Source organism: Oenanthe melanoleuca, chromosome 3 (genome assembly GCF_029582105.1).
Source record: "Oenanthe melanoleuca isolate GR-GAL-2019-014 chromosome 3, OMel1.0, whole genome shotgun sequence".
Taxonomy (NCBI): Eukaryota; Metazoa; Chordata; class Aves; order Passeriformes; family Muscicapidae; genus Oenanthe; species Oenanthe melanoleuca.
Window position 1 is genome coordinate 88777348 of NC_079336.1, and position 17599 is coordinate 88794946.

At 39.1% G+C, this 17599-nt stretch overlaps 1 protein-coding gene across 1 annotated transcript in view; it reads right to left on the reverse strand.

The window, feature by feature from the left end:
* PTPN14 (protein tyrosine phosphatase non-receptor type 14) overlaps positions 1-17599 on the reverse strand; it is a 110592-nt gene that overhangs the window by 24840 nt on the left and 68153 nt on the right. Inside the window, exons 4-11 of the mRNA XM_056487123.1 lie at positions 16701-16798; positions 14527-14594; positions 11594-11664; positions 9884-9971; positions 7390-7478; positions 5688-5775; positions 4966-5048; positions 2639-2696 (exon numbers count right to left, since the gene is read on the reverse strand). Of these exons, the coding sequence (XP_056343098.1) occupies positions 2639-2696; positions 4966-5048; positions 5688-5775; positions 7390-7478; positions 9884-9971; positions 11594-11664; positions 14527-14594; positions 16701-16798 (643 nt within the window). The remainder of the gene's footprint in view (positions 1-2638; positions 2697-4965; positions 5049-5687; positions 5776-7389; positions 7479-9883; positions 9972-11593; positions 11665-14526; positions 14595-16700; positions 16799-17599) is intronic.

The window sequence follows — 17599 nt, forward strand, 5'->3', positions numbered from 1 at the left end:
AACCATGTTTTGCAATTCTACTTTGCCACCTGCACTACAATGTCCTGTCTGGTGTCACTGAGCAAAGTTTATGAAAACATATTTCAATATATGAAGTAAGCAGAAAGACAAGGAAGACACTCCTGTCTCATGATTGTGTCGTCCTTAGAAGCAGAATAAGAGCTTTTCATCCAGGCTGATTCACTTAGTTCAGACTATTAAGGAATACTGTGGATGCCCAAGGCAAAAAACCCCACATAATCTGCCTTTGTGTGCACATGCACCAAATGAGCACCATGCAAGCTTGCTAGCAAAGAGGGGTGGGGAAGGGGTAAGATTTACATTTCTATGTAAATGGTGAGAAGGAGTGAGAATCAAAGATACTGAGCTCGGTATGAATTCTTGCATACAAAATAGCTGGGTTAAGCCAGAGCTGGGAAACAACAAGAAGTATTTTTGCTACAAGAATCCCTTCCAAAGGTATAAAACCCTAGTCACACTGAACAACCTGGGCCAAGGAGACTGCTGGTGATGGTTTTAGGAGAGGAGAAGAGGCTGGAACTATCTGAGATGCTGGAAAGCCTAACAAATGGAGGGCAGAGGAAAAGTGCAAGGCAAGAGAAGTGACTTCTACTTGGAATACAGTGGAGCAGACATATTTTCTTTGTGACAGATGTTATGAAAGGTATCTACAAGAAACTGGGAATTTTTATTTCTAAGGCCCATCTGCCTCCTTTGAAAAAAGAGAACCCTGTGGTCTGCAAAACAACATCATCCAAACTAATGATGACTTGGATTTTTATTTTTTTTTTAAATCAGGTAATTAAACATAGCATTATATTAAGATCTCCTACACTGAGGGGGTTTTACTGGAAAACCAACATTGCTGGGTGGTCTGACAGGAAAAAGAGACAGCAGAAACCATGCCAAAACCATATAAAGGGTCTTGATCTGAAAGTAAAGAACATGATCCCTAGTGAAGTGGCAGAGCCTCACCCCAAAGATTCCACTTCACTTCCCATTTCTGCCTACTGATTTATTGCTACACAAGACAAATGAATAGGTAGGTGTATGAAGGTATGTGCAGTTCAGACAACAGTCAGGAGGGCTTTTTTTTTCCTCCTGAAGAGAACTGTTCCAACAAGTTAACAGAACAATTAAGAAAAAGGCAGCTGAAAGTTCACAGTGAGCAGTCAGCAACCCAGTGCACTTTTCAGTTGATGAGCCCACATTCTTCCTCTTGATCTTCCTGAGACTTTGGGGATTTAAAGCTTGTTGCATGCTTATGTTTTAAACAGAGTGGCAGCAGGATTTGTTTTCTTTTGAAAGAGCAGATTTCCATCTTTCATATATAATTTAGAAAGCAGTTCACTGTACACCCTCGTGATATAACAGAGGTCATAGCAAAAAATGCAAAGCACAGTTCACTTTTTCACCTTCAGTTTCATAGTCATTTCCTGGGACCTAACTCACAGATACCAAAAATACTGTAAATATGCTACAGAGAATGCAATATAAAGCCTGTGCATTACATCACAACACCTAGAAACACCTTAACAATGGAAGAACAAAGAAATCTAGAGACAGCTATAGCAGCTTTCCTGCCAGGGAAACAGAGTGCAACTCTTAGATCTAATGAACTGTATACATACACACAGGAAAATAACCTGTGTTGAAATCTGCAAGGATAAAGCTATCCTCAAATCAGTACCTGCTTAAGCTTAATTTTGGAAAATTTTCACAAGCTGTAACCATGCTGTGGGGAAATGTCAAGAGAACACTTGCCCACATCAGTTTTCTGCCATGTAGTAATAGTGTAATGGACTTTTCAATCTGAAAAGGTCTACAAAGTAGGTATAATCTATACCACATGTGAAAACTGGCAACCTGCACGGAGATAATATTGCCTCTGTCTAAGGAACCAACAGTGTTACTTTTACAGAAATTCAGAATCTGTTAAACTAGATTTAAAAATACTGACATGCTAGATGTTAAAATTTAATCCAAAAAGAGTTTCTTTAGAATGGATGGGAGAAAAAAAAAAAAAAAAGACTCACACATGAATTTTTTTTGTAATATTTCAGGAAAAATTAACCAGTTTTGTCAGATTGACAGTGTTTCTGGGGATTAGTTAAAAGAAAATAAAAACAATTAAAAAACTCTGAATCACAATCCTGACTGACTAATAATTTAACTTAAATTAACAGCAGCTTCACACATCAAATAAGGTCTTAACCCAAGAAGCTGGTAACTTGTAAGCAGACTTTACACAAAAACATGAGGTTTGAAGAAATGTGAAACGTAACATTATGTAATGACTAGATTTGATGCATAGAGCACAAGACATTTCAAATTCTTTCTAGAGGATTATTTTCTCTACATATTGAAATAACCTCAATTCAGCAGAAAAGATGCTCAGTTTCTGCAGGGCAAATGAAAATACAATGCCTTGAAGAGTGTAATTTTTACTACTCAGTGGTGATATTATCCAGTTAACCAATCTGGGCAGTCACACCCTTGAAACTCATTCCAATCATATTGCCAACAAGAAATGAGTTAATGGGCTGATTTGAAATTCAGAAAGTAGCTCATCTTACACAATGCCTCATCCCATCAGAAATGGTATAGATACTCTTAAAGACCTCACAGTGGCACGTACCAAAGATGACCTACTCCAGGTTGGCCGTCGTCGGATAGGGGGAGGAGAATTTGATTGTCTGTGGAGGAAAAAGAGAAATGATAGAAACCACAATATCTCAATTCTGAGTCAAGAATGAATGGGAAAAACAAGACATGAAGAATCTGTTCATATTGCTCATTACTGAGATATATGAATAAATGAAAACAATCCAAGTTCTCCTTTAAATGCAGGAAATGTTCCCATTCCAAACTATACATGCCTTTTGTTCATTATCCTATTTGGCTCTTGGAAACACAAGAAACAAAAATTTTGGTTTAAAATTAATAAAACAAATCTCTTAACTAAAAAAACTGAACTTGGCACACAGGTGACTTTATATGAACATTGAAACAAGGACAATCTCATGAAATTGATAGCAATCACTCCAAAGCAACACACACAGATCAGGAAGAAAAGGAAAATAACAACCAACTGGTTAGACAATAGTAGCAGAGCCACATACAGAGTTAGAATAGCCAGTAGCCAGTGGAAGGAGCAAGGAGTGTAGGAGGAAAAAAATACAAGGAAGAGAAAGAAACAAGTTGAAGGAGGTAGAAATATAGTGCTTACGTGAAGAGAGGAAAGGTGGAATTTGTCCTCTTACAGTTTCTGATCTGGTGAATGATGTTATGTGCAATTAGAGGAAGGGCACACAGGAAAACAAACATCTATCATTTTAACACAGAGGGCAGGAAAATTATTTGGCTAGAAAACACACACTGGCATCAATATCTGTAGCTCTAGCACACAAGCTTATACCACGTGAGACCGTGGTAAGGAGAGCAGCTCTAACGACAAAAATACATTGAAACTTGTTATTTCACTCTCTGACTTCGTGACATTCCCTGCCTTTATGAGTCCAAATATTTGCAAGCTGGCTATGAAACTGCTAGGCACAACATATTCATAGACCCACATACTCATGGTTCAGTGTTTAGGAAGAAACATGATCAAAAGCTGTGGCTTCTGCAGTCTGGATTATGACCAGTAACAGAAAGTTCTCTCTGTTGACCCCAATACACAGCTTCAAAGGGGAAACATCCCAAGGTGACAGACTATGGTATTTTGTTTGCTTTCTTGACTGTCACAGGGGAAACAACCAGGAGCTCCCTTTGAATTCAATCTCTCTGGAACCATTAAAATTGAGCTTAGTATTGGACTGTTGAAATCCATTATATGCTGCTAAGAAATGTCTTTTCTGGTCTTCCACTCACCTGTCATGAACTGTAAAATCTAAGCAACATCTCTTTTCTGTAAGTGAAAAGATCACTTTGAGCAGTTCACCTCACTGGACTCTCCTATGCTCTAACTCACCATATGTTAATATAATGTGTGCACACGTGAAAGACCTTCCAATCTTCCCCTCATCATTTTGGCTTTATTTTCCAACAGATGGCATTACCCAGCTGAACAGATGGGATGTCCAGCTCTAAATAGTGTTGTTGGTAGAGATGAGACTTCTTCATGGTAAGTTTTGCGAGAACTTAATGTTCTCTGCTATACACACCCAGCACACCACAAAAATTTCTCAAGACTCTAACCTTTAGAAAGTCAAATTTATCTCGATTGAAAATGTGTGCTGGTGTAAATGAGACATCTCAGCTAAGAAAACAGACTTTTGAATTAAAGCTAAAGCCTAATGAATTCCTCCTTCAGTTAGAAGGAATCCACCTGTGTGAGAGGACTAGCTCAAGGCCAGTTTCTGAGAAAGTGCTCAAACCAGAGCCTAAAGGAGACTTCAGGTTTAGATTTACAATCCCTGCTGTGTTGTGGCAGTACAGCTATGCAGATTAATGCACCCAGGTGTCCTCCCTCGTTCAGCATGCATAAGAGGCAGATAAATTATCCTGCCCAAACTAGAAGATGACAACCTGCACTTTCCAGTGTCCTTAGCTGCTGGATGGGCAGTGCATCTGCTGCTACAGCTCACATTTTGACATGATAATCTATGTCACCTTTCACTCCAGTTTGGACTAATAGTCTTGGCTATCAACAGCAGACACCAAGGCCTTTGATTCAAGACCCCCTGCAGGATTTGGCTGCTTGGGGAGCATCAAAGTTCACAAGGCTTAGAATGAAATTTCAGTCTCAACTGTCTGTTCTTGCTGTTGGTTTAAAAAAAAAAAAAAAAAAAAAAAAAAAGGGAAAGGGGAAAAGAATAACTGACATATATGACTAGGAAAAAAAAAAAAAAAAAAAACCACCAAAGTAAAAACCCCAAAACCCAAACAAAACCAGACATGCAAAAACTCAGACCAATACCAAAGCAAGGTGTCAGGAAACAACTGTGAAGCAAGAGTACTCACTCTGTGCAGATTTTGTTCTGTTTGTAAAACTTGTGTCTTGATGCAAACAGACGTGAAATATATTTGGCATTTTCAAGGTCATCCTTTAAAAACAAGAAAAAAATGGGAAAAAAAATTAATTTATTTTGTTATTCTTACCAAGAAGTGACAAAAGTTTCTTAAAAATCCAGCTGCAGGAATGTTTGGTAAGGTCTACCATGTACAGAATTTAGTACCCAAGAACACATCTAGTGGTCTGAAGAGCATTCAAGGCACAGGATTATTGAAACCCAGTGGTGTGCATTTACACACTGCTACTTCACTGCTAAGGGGGGGACCACAACAATAAAATGGCTCAAGCTTGCTGGTCCAGTTCCTATACTGGCCTTAGTTCAGGGATATGTGGAATGATTTTAAACAGCACAGAAGAGCACCATGGCTCTTCTGAGTTCCAGTCCGTGCACACAGGTAGCTGATGCCCAGTTTCTACTTATGCTGCTGTATTTATGCCATTCAAAAAGCACTTTTTGCAGACTTCCAGCATAGGATATTTCAGCATGCTTGGAAGAAAATACAGAAATTAGTACCTAAATTAATTTAATTTCTCTTTTTGCATAAAGTGCAAGATGAACTTTGAGGGGGATGGTGTTATGCAAGTGAGCCTCTTTAAGAGAGTGGAATTTTAAAGTTTTATTTTTACATAAGTAGCTCTCATGATGACACTGATCAGATCTTTTTCTTACTGTGTGAAAGAGTACATTCTCTTCTTTGTTGATCAACTCTAGAACAATTGAAGACTTGTTATGAGCAATATTCCCAATGTCATTCCACCTGCAGAGTAAAAAAATGCATTGGAGTTTGCCAACACATACATTCAAACATTTCACAAACACAGTAAGAATCCCTTAGTCAACACCAGTCTCATTTTATGGGAAATGTTTTCAGTAACTTTTTGGTGAAGAAACCTGGTCAGGAAAATAAAGAAATCATGTTCTGATTAAAAGTGAAAAAAAGCTCTTAACCAAAGCAGGAGAGTTAAAAGCTCTCTTTAAAAACACAAATTTGAAGACTCACAATAGAAGACACATTGAAAACACATTAATGATAATCATTTTACTGAACTTTGGCATTTTGGAACTGATTGATTTTAGCCATATGTAATAGAATTATTTTGTTTTAAGTGCCATTCCTCCCCAAATGCTGTTTCCACCTTTCATTCAGTGCCAATTATTGCTAAAGAAGGTTACATTGACAACATGGCTATGTAGGCTATGCATACCATGTTAATACTCTGGCTTTATGTTTGCAATCTTTTTTTTTTTTTTTTCCCCAAGTAATTGTCAGGTTGCCCAAGATCTGAGTTATAATCTTCTTACAAATAGCTGACAGACATTTGCGTACATTGCATGCAATCCACGGGGATGGAAAAGACTTGTTTGTTCTGTTTGCAGCATGCATTCCTCTTCATGTCATGGCAGGATGCTTGCAGTGCATATTTCCAAAGAGTAAGAATCCCAGCACCAGCCCTCATTTATACATGTAAAGAAACTTCTTGCTTTTGTCACCTGGCCCAATTAAAAGATTATCTAATTCCTTCTCAAAATTACATATGCAAAACATCAGCTATGGGGAAAACGGAGCGCTAACATTTTTCAAGCTGACTAATGAAAGCTTTTTTAAGGCAACCCTCCCCCCAGAATTCCAGTTGAAGTCTGATATAAGCCTTAGCTACTGACTGAAAATCAGTGTACCTCAAAAAGTACAACTTTTAGGCTGCACAAAATTCCTCCTCTAATCACAGGGATTAGTAAAAATCCAGTTCAAGTAAACAGCAACAGTAATAAAAATACCTGCTAGAAAAATAGCAAAGAAGAGTGAAACTATCCTCCCTGGAATCATGGAGATTTCTAGCAACATTTTCATACAGAACAAACTCACAAAATAAAAGTTAATGGATAAGTCATTCTTATTAACCAAAATAAACTGCATAATAAACAACAGAGTGACAAAGTCATGCTTTTCAAAATCACAGAATGAGAAAGTTCAACATTTTTTCAGTGGGGCACCTAAATGTGGCAGCCAGATTTTCAGAAGTGTTGAGCTCTTAGGCTGCCAGCGTGAGGTTTAACAGATTTGCATCCAGAAGCATCAAAGAAGAAAGCATAAAGACAAGAGAAGGAAAGGGATCAAAGCCTTGTAAACTAGAACAAGATACAGGACAGGCTACTACAACTTTCTTGCCACCCAACCCATTCAGAGATATCAGAAATTATTCTTTATCTAATCTCTTTGGGCCAATAGACCAATCCTGAAAACAGCAAGGTTACTACTCCTCAGTTAGAGGATTGGCACTATTACAGTCACATATGCAAGTAAGTAAAAAAATCCCACACATAGAGCGCCAGAAAGAAACTCACTTTAAATACAAAAGACCCTCATTTTTACCTATAAATCACAGTTGTCCTTCCAATTCTGTTTTTTATGAAGATGCCCATGAAGAAAATACCGAGGTGTATGTCATTTCCATGGTTATCCTGCAGAAAAAGGATAATAAATTTAATTTAATAAAGAAACTGGTCAAAACTTGTTTATAGGAATGCATACTGAAGTACCAAAGAGAAGCCCTTCAGTGTGGATGCAGGACTAATCTATATTTTGCTGCTTGACTGGACTCTGATTTTCATTATTTCAGAGCAGCTAGCACTTAAGTGGATTCATTGTGCTCATTAATGAGAACAGATGAAGGGTAAATGAGCTCAAAGTTCTCCAATCTCAAACACCATGCAGACCACAAATTGGCATTTATTGTATAATAATACCCCACATCCCCTATCTTTATGACTACAGCTACCTAGAGCCTGTAGGAATACCAAAAGCAATAGTTGTCTTTCCCAGCCCTGGTATTTCTCCAGACATCTGTTAAAACATGTAGAGATTTCAGAACACCACACCTGGAGATGGAATCCCTCTCAAAAGCTCTACCCTTCACACTTCCTCCTTTAAGTACTCCATGTAGAAGTTCACAGCATGTCACCCCAAAAAGTACTTCCATCTCTATGCAGATACATCCTCCATTGATTATCAATTGTTGGGTTAAATGTTCAACTGCACACACCACATAAAACCAATGCAAAAATAGTGGAATAGAAATCCTATTGTTTTTGCACCTACCCCTGTCTCCTTGTAGGCTCCTGTTTGAAAACCACATACTCCTGATCCATTCTGCAATCAGTTTTCTTAAAAAACCTTTTCTATTTTTTTGGCTACAAAAGCTTAACACTGTTGACAAAGAGGTTTTTCTACATTTATCAGCAAGCAAGAACAGTTCCCCCTCAGCTGCATATACAGTAACTGATTCACCCTTTAAAGTGGTAAATAGAAATCATCCTAACACCACGAGTGTGGTTAGAAAGCATGGCTAGAAGAAAGGATATGAGAGAAGTTAATGTGCTATGCCTGCACACACTGCAGAAACCATCAGGTGCCCCTGCATTTCAATAGACCAGATCAGAGCTGTTCTCCTGGCCTTGCTGTGCTTCATCCTCAGCAGGCAACGATGGACCTCTGCACCTGTTTAGCTACTGAGTGCTTGGCCTTTGGCAAAGAAACCATGGCTGGCAATTCATCCACAAGCCAAGAGTCACCAGTTTAGTTTGATTAGAGGACAATGCATTCTTCTGCCTTGTGCCAGAGAGAGTTTTACAAGGCAAAAAAAATGGGAATGCATGGGGGAAAATGTATGTATTTGCATGCATACAAGTACATATATCTACTTATGTGTGTGTATACAACAAATACCTACATGGAAAGAAAGACACGTATTTCTAATTTCTACCAAGAAAAGAAGATAAAGCTTTCATTTTCCCCTTTGAATGCAGTTCTGTTTTTCTCCATGGCCAGCATGCTGCTCCTTGATGCAAGGCTAACATCTTCCTGCCATCTTGCAGAGCACCCAGTCCACTGTTCATACTTAACTTTACTGACCCATGCAATGATATCTAATGACACTCCCAAGACAGAAATCTTTTGCAGTAGTGTGAAGCATTATTCCAAATGAATTTCAGGAAAGCTTCCATTTCATTCATTGGCAATAAGCATTACAAATTTTTTTTGATAGGTTGAAGTATTTTTTACCACTCAGCCCCTCCCCTCCTGGCCAGTTCTGAGACTGGGACCAAAGGATCAATTTTGACTTCAGCAAGAAGCTTGTTTTGTTTGGTGTGTGTCTGTATTTGTTTTCAAATTCCAAGTTATCTTTAACTAGCAGGAAAACCACTTACAATCCACCACTTAGGGTGGCTGGGTAAGTTAGCAAAAAGGAATGGGTCCTGTTGAGAACAGCAGTTTTCAGCTTCTCAGCACAACTTTACCATGGCAGCATGTGCTCCACAAGGCCACACATCCAAACAATCCATGGCAGAATGGGACTTCCAGTGAAGGAAAAGTGACTGCAACTGCAAAATAATCCCTGAAAGTCTCCCTTATTAAAAATGTGTGGTGGACCTGTGTGCACATAGAGGAAACTATGGAAAACTTAAGTTAATGATGGTAAGTAGCAATTTAGAGACAGGAAAAGGTCTCATTTTCTTATCCTGTTAAAGGATAAGCAGAGCTGAGATTCATTTGCCCTGGCCACTCTCCCATATACAGCACATGAAAGAAAAGCAAGGAGCACCTCTTATTCCTCAGAGAGCACACCCTAGAACATAGCAGCCTCTTCTGTAACAAGGATTTTCATGGAAGAGAAGTAGCACTACAGGCCTAAGTAACCCTCATGTTGCAATGTCCATTCCAACTACCAGCAGTCATTTCACCCTCTGGAGCAGTTAAACAAGTCCTGTCTCTTCTGGACAAACATGACTTGCACGCAGACCAAAGGCTGCTGCAGAGTTCTGCATCATTTGATTCAGAGGTTCCTTTATAATACACACTAACGTACCTTCACAGGGAAAGTTTCCTGTCCAAACCCATCCAGACGTTCCACTTCATTGATGTACATTAGCTCAGCCTCTGCTGCTGTAATGCCACTGCAATTAGATTAACAAAAGGCAGCAAATAGTTCAATATTACACACGAATACTAGCAAAAAAAATGTGAGTTTCACAAACCACTTGAGAAGACACTTTGGAAATGCTGCCTAGAAATGCAGAACACAAAGCTAACTTTCAACATTAGGATCATTATCAGCAAGGGGGAAAAATTTACTAAATGTCGCTAAGCTGAGGTACAAAGCCCAGTTCAAATGACAGGAGGAACAAACAGAACTGGTCACATTACTCAGCTTCTTCCACACACATAAAATCTTCACCAGGCTTTAACAAACCATCAGGTTGTGGATAGTTTTGGATGGACAACTTGAACCATAGGGGTGCTAATCTGCCTGAATATTATACAAGGCCACTGGAGCTTCTTGAAATGACTTAAAAGCAACATTTTCAAGTTGGCAGTTCAAAAACACAGGCACTAAATCCAAAAGTTGAACAGATTCTCTTTCATAAGAGAGAACAAACCAGCAGAAAAGTTTTACACACGTGTCTACACACGCTCCTGTCACAGCTCAGGAATTCAAACAGATTTCAATTCTCAAAAGCAGGTCAGAATAGATTGCAGATTGCTCCAAAAGAAGGCCACTATTAATTTTTCTCCTCTTTGCTCCTACTTACCACAGCTTACAAACAGAAATATAGGAACCAGACAAATACTTGGGAGAAGGGAGGTGGAATACAATCTACCTGCTGAAGTGAGGGGAAGTATTTGCTCTTTGTGTTGCAGAAATAGCACTATAGAGCACAGCAGGTGGGAAATCTTTCCTTTCAAGTCTGTGAGTTAACCAAGATCACACAAGCAGCCCATGGCAGGGGGAGAACAGAACCAGGCCTGTTCATGGCTGGCTTGGAAGCTATTCCTTTGGTTGCATCAAAGGCCCAGGCTTGCATTGAAACTCAAAACTGAGAATGGCCTCAGACTCAGAGACAGGTATTTGTCCTTTCACAGCCACTTTCTCTCATGTAATGGGGAATGCAGCATCCTTCACATAATATTCCTATTGCACTGCCATTTTCCCCATAACAGCACTCTAGAGGTTTGAACACTTCCACCACTGAAACACCTGGACAACATGAAAGACACCTGCTCACAAAGAAGGATTTTTTACCAAAGCACTAATGCACACACTCCTAGCTCATTAACTAGTAACACTATACTGTGTCTTCTCCTTGAGACTTCAAACCCAGTTCCTGTTATTTTCATTTCCATTACACTGAGAGCATTTGTATCCCCCTCCTCTTGGAAGAGGCCCTTGGATTGCCACCAGTCAAGTCACAGGGTCTTTCACCATCAGGATTTAAATGAAATCAGAAAGAGAAAGGAACCTACTGCCTAGCAGAAGTAGTGTTGCACATGCTCATTAAGCCTAAAGGTGTAAATGCTCGTTTATTTGGGATTAAGTTCCTCAGCCATTTTGTGTTTACAAGAGGCAGATAATCTTCTGTGATGGACTAATTAAAAATCCAGTGGCACAAAGCATAATACAAACATGAAGATAAGCTGGCTAAACACTGCCAGGAATGCATGGGGAGGCAGGGAAGTACTGGAATGATGATAAAAATATTTTTAAAAAATAGCACAAACTTTATCATGTCAAGCTCACCTGTGAGTTCGGTGTTCCTGAGCAACCTTTTGAGTCAGCTCCTCCAGGACAGCTTCATCCTGGGTCCAATCCTGTAAGAACATGAAGCAGCATCAAAAACTAGTCAGCCAAAGAGAGAGAGGACAAAATGGCAGACAGAAATTATGACAGCAGATGTTTCAAGACTTGTAGTTACAGAGAGAACCTATCACTGACTGCATTGAAAATTCAAGGCATGGGATGCTGAAAATATGTGAGAAGAGCACAAACTCCAATTTTTTTATGCCTTCTTTTGAGAGGGTAAAGATATCTGTTAAAAATAGGAGTAAGGTCCTTATTATACCAAAATAGAGAACAGAATATAGAGCACAGATAGAGGATTTTTTCCTGGATAAGCACTGAGCAAGTCCTTAAAATATTTGGAAATCTACAAAATAATATATACCCTTTAAAAACAGTCCAAAATAATACAGAGACCATGGAAAAGGTACTTTTTGTACTGCAACATACAGGTGCTCCCTTCCTCATGTTAAAGGGATTGAAAGTTTTGCTACTTCTTCAACTATGCATTACAACCTACTTTATGCTTGCAATACTCTTCTGAGATGAAATTTTTTATACCCTCCAAATTTAATAACGTGTGGTAGAAACAATTCTGAAATAATTGGGAGCAAGTTAATAAAGGAAGTCTACTCATAAATTCAAGGCCAAAAAAAGGAAGCTGAAAAAACTTTCTTGCAAAACCTCAAAGCTCTTACTTTTATTTAAGAGAGCCTTAAGGCTGAATGCAATGTACTTAAATACACTGCTTCTTGCTCAATGGGGCCCTCCCCTCTGATATTTGCTTCTGCCACAAAAAAATGTGAAAGTGGTAGCGTGCTAATGAAAAATGGCATGGTACATGCCTGTGCACAGCCACACACCTGTGGGGTGTACTGTGTACATAACTTTGTTCTTTTCACTGCTGAAGAAATGCCATTTGACACACATTGTAGCCTCACAAGATCAAACAGCACGAAGGCAGCTGCCCCTCCCTCATCCACAAGCTCACTTCACTAATGAATTTATAGCAATGCTCTAGGAGGCATTTTCGATGCCCCAAATTCACTCAAATCCTCCAACTTGCTTAGGGACTCGTTTGTATCTGCAGCACTTAGCTGCTGTTACTGAGCTTGCAGTGAAATATTTACTGTTAGCTTGTCCATCCTCCCCAGAAGAGCAAAGAGAAACAGTTGAAGAAATGTCTAGAGAAACAGTTGATTTAAGAGTAGACTTCTGAAGGTGTAGGAGGCAGACACTCTGCTGATCTTCTTAAATTTAGCAATAGTCGCATGGATGAAAGGCAAGATACCACAAAGCAATGGCAAACATGCACAACAGAAGAGAGCTCACCACACCACCATGAAGGCAGCTGACACAAAAACAGAGGTCTTAAGAGATGGGCCCAAAGAGTAAATGAACCACCTGAAAGCTCATCCAGAGACCTAAAACCTCCCCTAATGCTTCTCTGAATAGAAAAATAGAACCAGATATCCTTGGCAGTGCTCAAGGCTAGATTGGATGGGACATTGAGCAACCTGTTCTAGTGGGAAGTGTTCCTCCTCATGGCAAAGGGCTTTAAACTAGATGATCCTTAAGGTCCCTTCCAACCCAAACCACTCTGTCATTCACTTTGCATTGAAGGAACTTTGCAGAAGTTCATTTACAAAGTGACACCCTGACAAAAACACTTTTCTCCATATATATTTTTTCAGCCATCTTCTTTCCCATTTAGGCTATCAGACATGACTTCATAAGCCATCAACTACACACAAGATCATCAATTACTTATCAGTAGTTGAGATGGCTAACCAAAGAAATTCTGTTCCATAGAGAAGTTTATTAGTGCAAGGTTAATACTGAAGCCACGTTTTACATGTATATTCTACACAGAGCATATTGATATCTCTGTACATTCCCTTCTTCCTTCTGATTTTTTCAGAGCTATCCAGTGGCTCAAAAATCGCACATTCACTTCAGGACACCACACAGATGTCACCTTTTTGGACTTAAGATCAACTTTCCTGTGCAAAGAGCATGGGCAAGTGGGATGAAATGCTTCTCAAGCCATCAAATTACAGTGAGATGAATCACTCTACCACTCCACTAATTGCAGAGGGAAACCAGATGCCTTAACTTCCAGGCAGCTACACTCAGGGCATGGGAACCCCACCCTGCTTCCAAATATTTTTTCCAGTTAGAAAGAATTCCATGATCTTTTATATTTATGAAGCTTACACTAAACACTCACACTGAAAGACTTGTTCATCTAAGACAAAGCCAGCCTTAGCTTCAACATTTGTTCTGGGTTTTTTTCTTCTCTAATTCATCCTCCAAGAGAGTGTCAATGTCACAGACTTCAAGTGCTTGGCATCAAATTTCCTTAGATCATTAGTGACCTAAGCTCCTTCTCTAAGCATTCAAGTTATTTGCTAGTTTCCAAATGTACACCAAATTTACAGCAAATGTTCTCTGGAGAACATTTTGACAAGACTTGATTCAGGCTTCACTTCAGTGCAATGGTCAGCTGATGTAAATCCACACTCTCCTCAGGAGTGGCTGCATGGTTTGTCCTGGGACACAACATTTACTGCAGCAGCAGCTCTTATACCCCCTTGATATGTTGCTAATGGCACAGTACTGCTAATATACACCTTTTAAAACAGCTGCAAATCTTTTTTTGATTCAAAGATGCCTGTCTCTTTTGTGAGCACCTAGTGGAGGCTCAACAGGAACTGAAAATGGGCTGACATAACACAGCACAGAAGCATTCAGCTGCAATCAGGTTTTGGAGAGCAAATTTTGTTTCCACTAGTCCAGCTCTGGTGCTTTTACTCTGTTATCAACAAAGCCATCTCTGAGTCATGGAGAAATTATTCACAAAAGACCACAAAAGAGAGGGATAAGGAACTCACCATAGGAAACAAGACATATTCTCTGAGGAAGTCATGAGATTCAAACTGATTATAGTCTCCAAAATCCGCTGGAAAAAACCAACACAATTACTCATTTTGGCACTTTCCACACATGTTAAGACCACACTCAACCTTTGCACAGATGCTTCATTTCAAGTGGGAGAGTTCTCTCTGAAGCCACAGCCCAGTACAAAAACTTTTGCTTGTACTTTAGCTTTTAACATGGAGGTCTGAAAATAATAGTGTTATTATCAAGGATCAAATAACAGCCAACAAGTAATTTCTTTCTTTTGATCTCTAATATAATGACCATTTGCAATGCTTAACCACCAGGAGTGCAAGAGTTTGTTTTTCTGAAGCCTGCTTGAACTCATACCCCATTTAAAAAATGCTGGGATTGCTCAGCCTCTTTAAAAATCATGCACACTTTTGCTTCTCCACCATTTCCAACCCTGACCAGGCAAAAATAAAGAAAATTTAACCTAACTCTGCTCCAATTCTAAACAAAACAAAATATTAATTTTATAGCCTATAAAGGTTAAAATCCAGTAGGCAATTTTTTTAAAAATTGTCAATAATCAGCATGGGGGAAGGTTTATCCTTCTGCAGCCAAGCTATCAGTGCAGGCACTGTGCTGGTTTAACTGACTGGCCCACACCTGTCTATTCACTTTTCTGCTTCTTCTACATCTCTCCAAAAGATACTCATCTCTAAGCTCACATTCACTCATATGCCAGGTTGAGGATTCTTGTCTAAATGTTCTTGAGACTGTGGAGTTTTGGAAATGCTTCCTAAAGGCTAAACTACATTAAAAAACCCCACATATATATATATATTTATCTATCTGTTAAATATACAACAGCTTATATCAAAAGAGTATCTTGCCAGGAGGTTTTTATTTTATATTAATTGAACAGGATCAAACACCATCTACAAGATTCTCATATTATAGCAGCTGGAAATCCCCACCATAAATCATTTTATCTAAACATGCTTTCAAAGCTTCTAGACAATTTCACATATTGCAGGATGCCAAAAATGAAGTTTCATTTTGTTTCTACCTCAGAGTTATGTTTTAACATAAACAGAAAGAAATCAAAATGGGCATGAAACAGAGCCTGCAAGTTTAAAAGAAGTAAGTATTTCAAATACTTTTGGTTTCATCCCATACAAAAGGACAAAGGAAGCAATGTCAGAAATAGTAGGATTGATTCACTCTCAAAATAAGGAAAAGCTCCAAAAACACAATGAAACATATTCAGTTTCTATTCAGACCCAACTTACACACTGGAAAAATCTTCATTTACCTAAATTAAAAGATTCATTATGGAATCTTATTCACATATATCCCTTTATTAGACAAGCATTTCAAGATTTGACGTGAAACATTTTCCCTTCAATTTTTAACAAAGATATAAGATACAAACCCACCATTTCTACTGGTCTAAAAAAAAACAGACCTTATGCTTATATAAGCATTTCTCTCCATTGAAGCTTTAATTGTCTAGAATCAGGTCCTCATGGTTGCTATATATGTATATACTTTCCCTTCCCACTCATCAGAGAGTATGCAGAGAACATCTTTGCTGAAACTCTGCCTCAAGTTCTCACAGTCACTCGTGTATAGACTGAAATATACTTTATCCAAATACAGGGCTTCTTCCTCTGCACATATACATTAAATGATCCTACTTTTATTGATGTCCTTAGGAGTCTCAGAATAAAAATCATGTTGTAAGAAGTTAATAATAAACTTATAACTCACATAACAATTATGGTCATGTGTTCTTTCATACTTCATATAGCACTTTACAGCGAAATGAGTTTTTAATTAAAGGCAAAATTAAAGCTGCTGCCATGCTCTTTGATGCAATTTGCATTTCAAACCAGAGAACGTGAAGCAAATTCATTACTGCAAAGTGCTCCGTGGTCAGGGCTGGAAGAACTGGAGTTTTGTTGAGATTTGCTTGAATGAATTTTAGAAATAGGAAAGCCGAGCGCTGTGATGTGGTCCCTCATTCCCTCCCTGAGGCAGTCCACCCATGCACTTTGGAATCAATTGGAAACCCAGCTGCTGTGAGGAGGAGTCATACAAGGCCTCAGTGCCCAGTCAGGGTAGAGGACAAACCAAAAGAGCCATTCCTGGACGAGGGCTATGGGGTCACATCCCCTACCTTGCACTGCCAGACCAGCCAGTCGGATCCCCTGCTCGAAGGAGGATATCAATCGCCCATCAAGAACATCCTTCTTCACCTGGAGGTAATACTGATATCTACAAAAAGAAGAGCACAAATGAGCACAAATTATAATATCTATATGCCTGCACATTTCCTACAGGGAAAATAAGATTGTGGAAAGGAAGGAAAAAGTCACCCCAAACAGGTCGGGCTGTTGAAGAGAGGTCTGTACCCAGCTTCAGAAGCTCCACATTACCACAACAAATCAATATGATCTCTACCTGTGCAGTGCTTCCAGATGGATGAAAGGGAAAAATAAAGGTTCTAGTTTGTGTTCCCCAGACCACATGGTAGAGGGGCATCTGTGAAGGGCATTTTTTGTAAATTTTACTGAAGATCATGCAATACCCAATGCAAAAACAGGCTTTTCCATTCCTATTGTTTTTGCTCCATTGTCACCATTTTGATTGAAGAAACAGAATTTTAGCTATACACTTTGGTCTGCTGATTTACCTTAAACTATGGCCCATATAAAAGTTTTTTTAATTGGCATTTTTCATGTGTAGGGACGACTAAGACACACAAACCAAACAAACACAGCTTCTAGCACAGTCCATGTCTGCACTCAGCCTCATGCTCCCAACCTCTGGGCACACCTGGGTGATCCAAATTAAGAACCTCAAAACCCAACATATGGCCTTATTCAGGCTGTGAGCAGACACAGCAACCTGAAACAGCTTGAGAGGTTACTGCACCCTTCAGCTGCACGCCTGCTCACCCCCTGAAACTGAAAATGGAGTGTATCCACTTCAAATGCCAGGGATTTAGAAAATAATTACTTGAGATAAACTGGGATAGAAAGAACTGGTACACAAGCACACCAGCCAGTCCCAGAG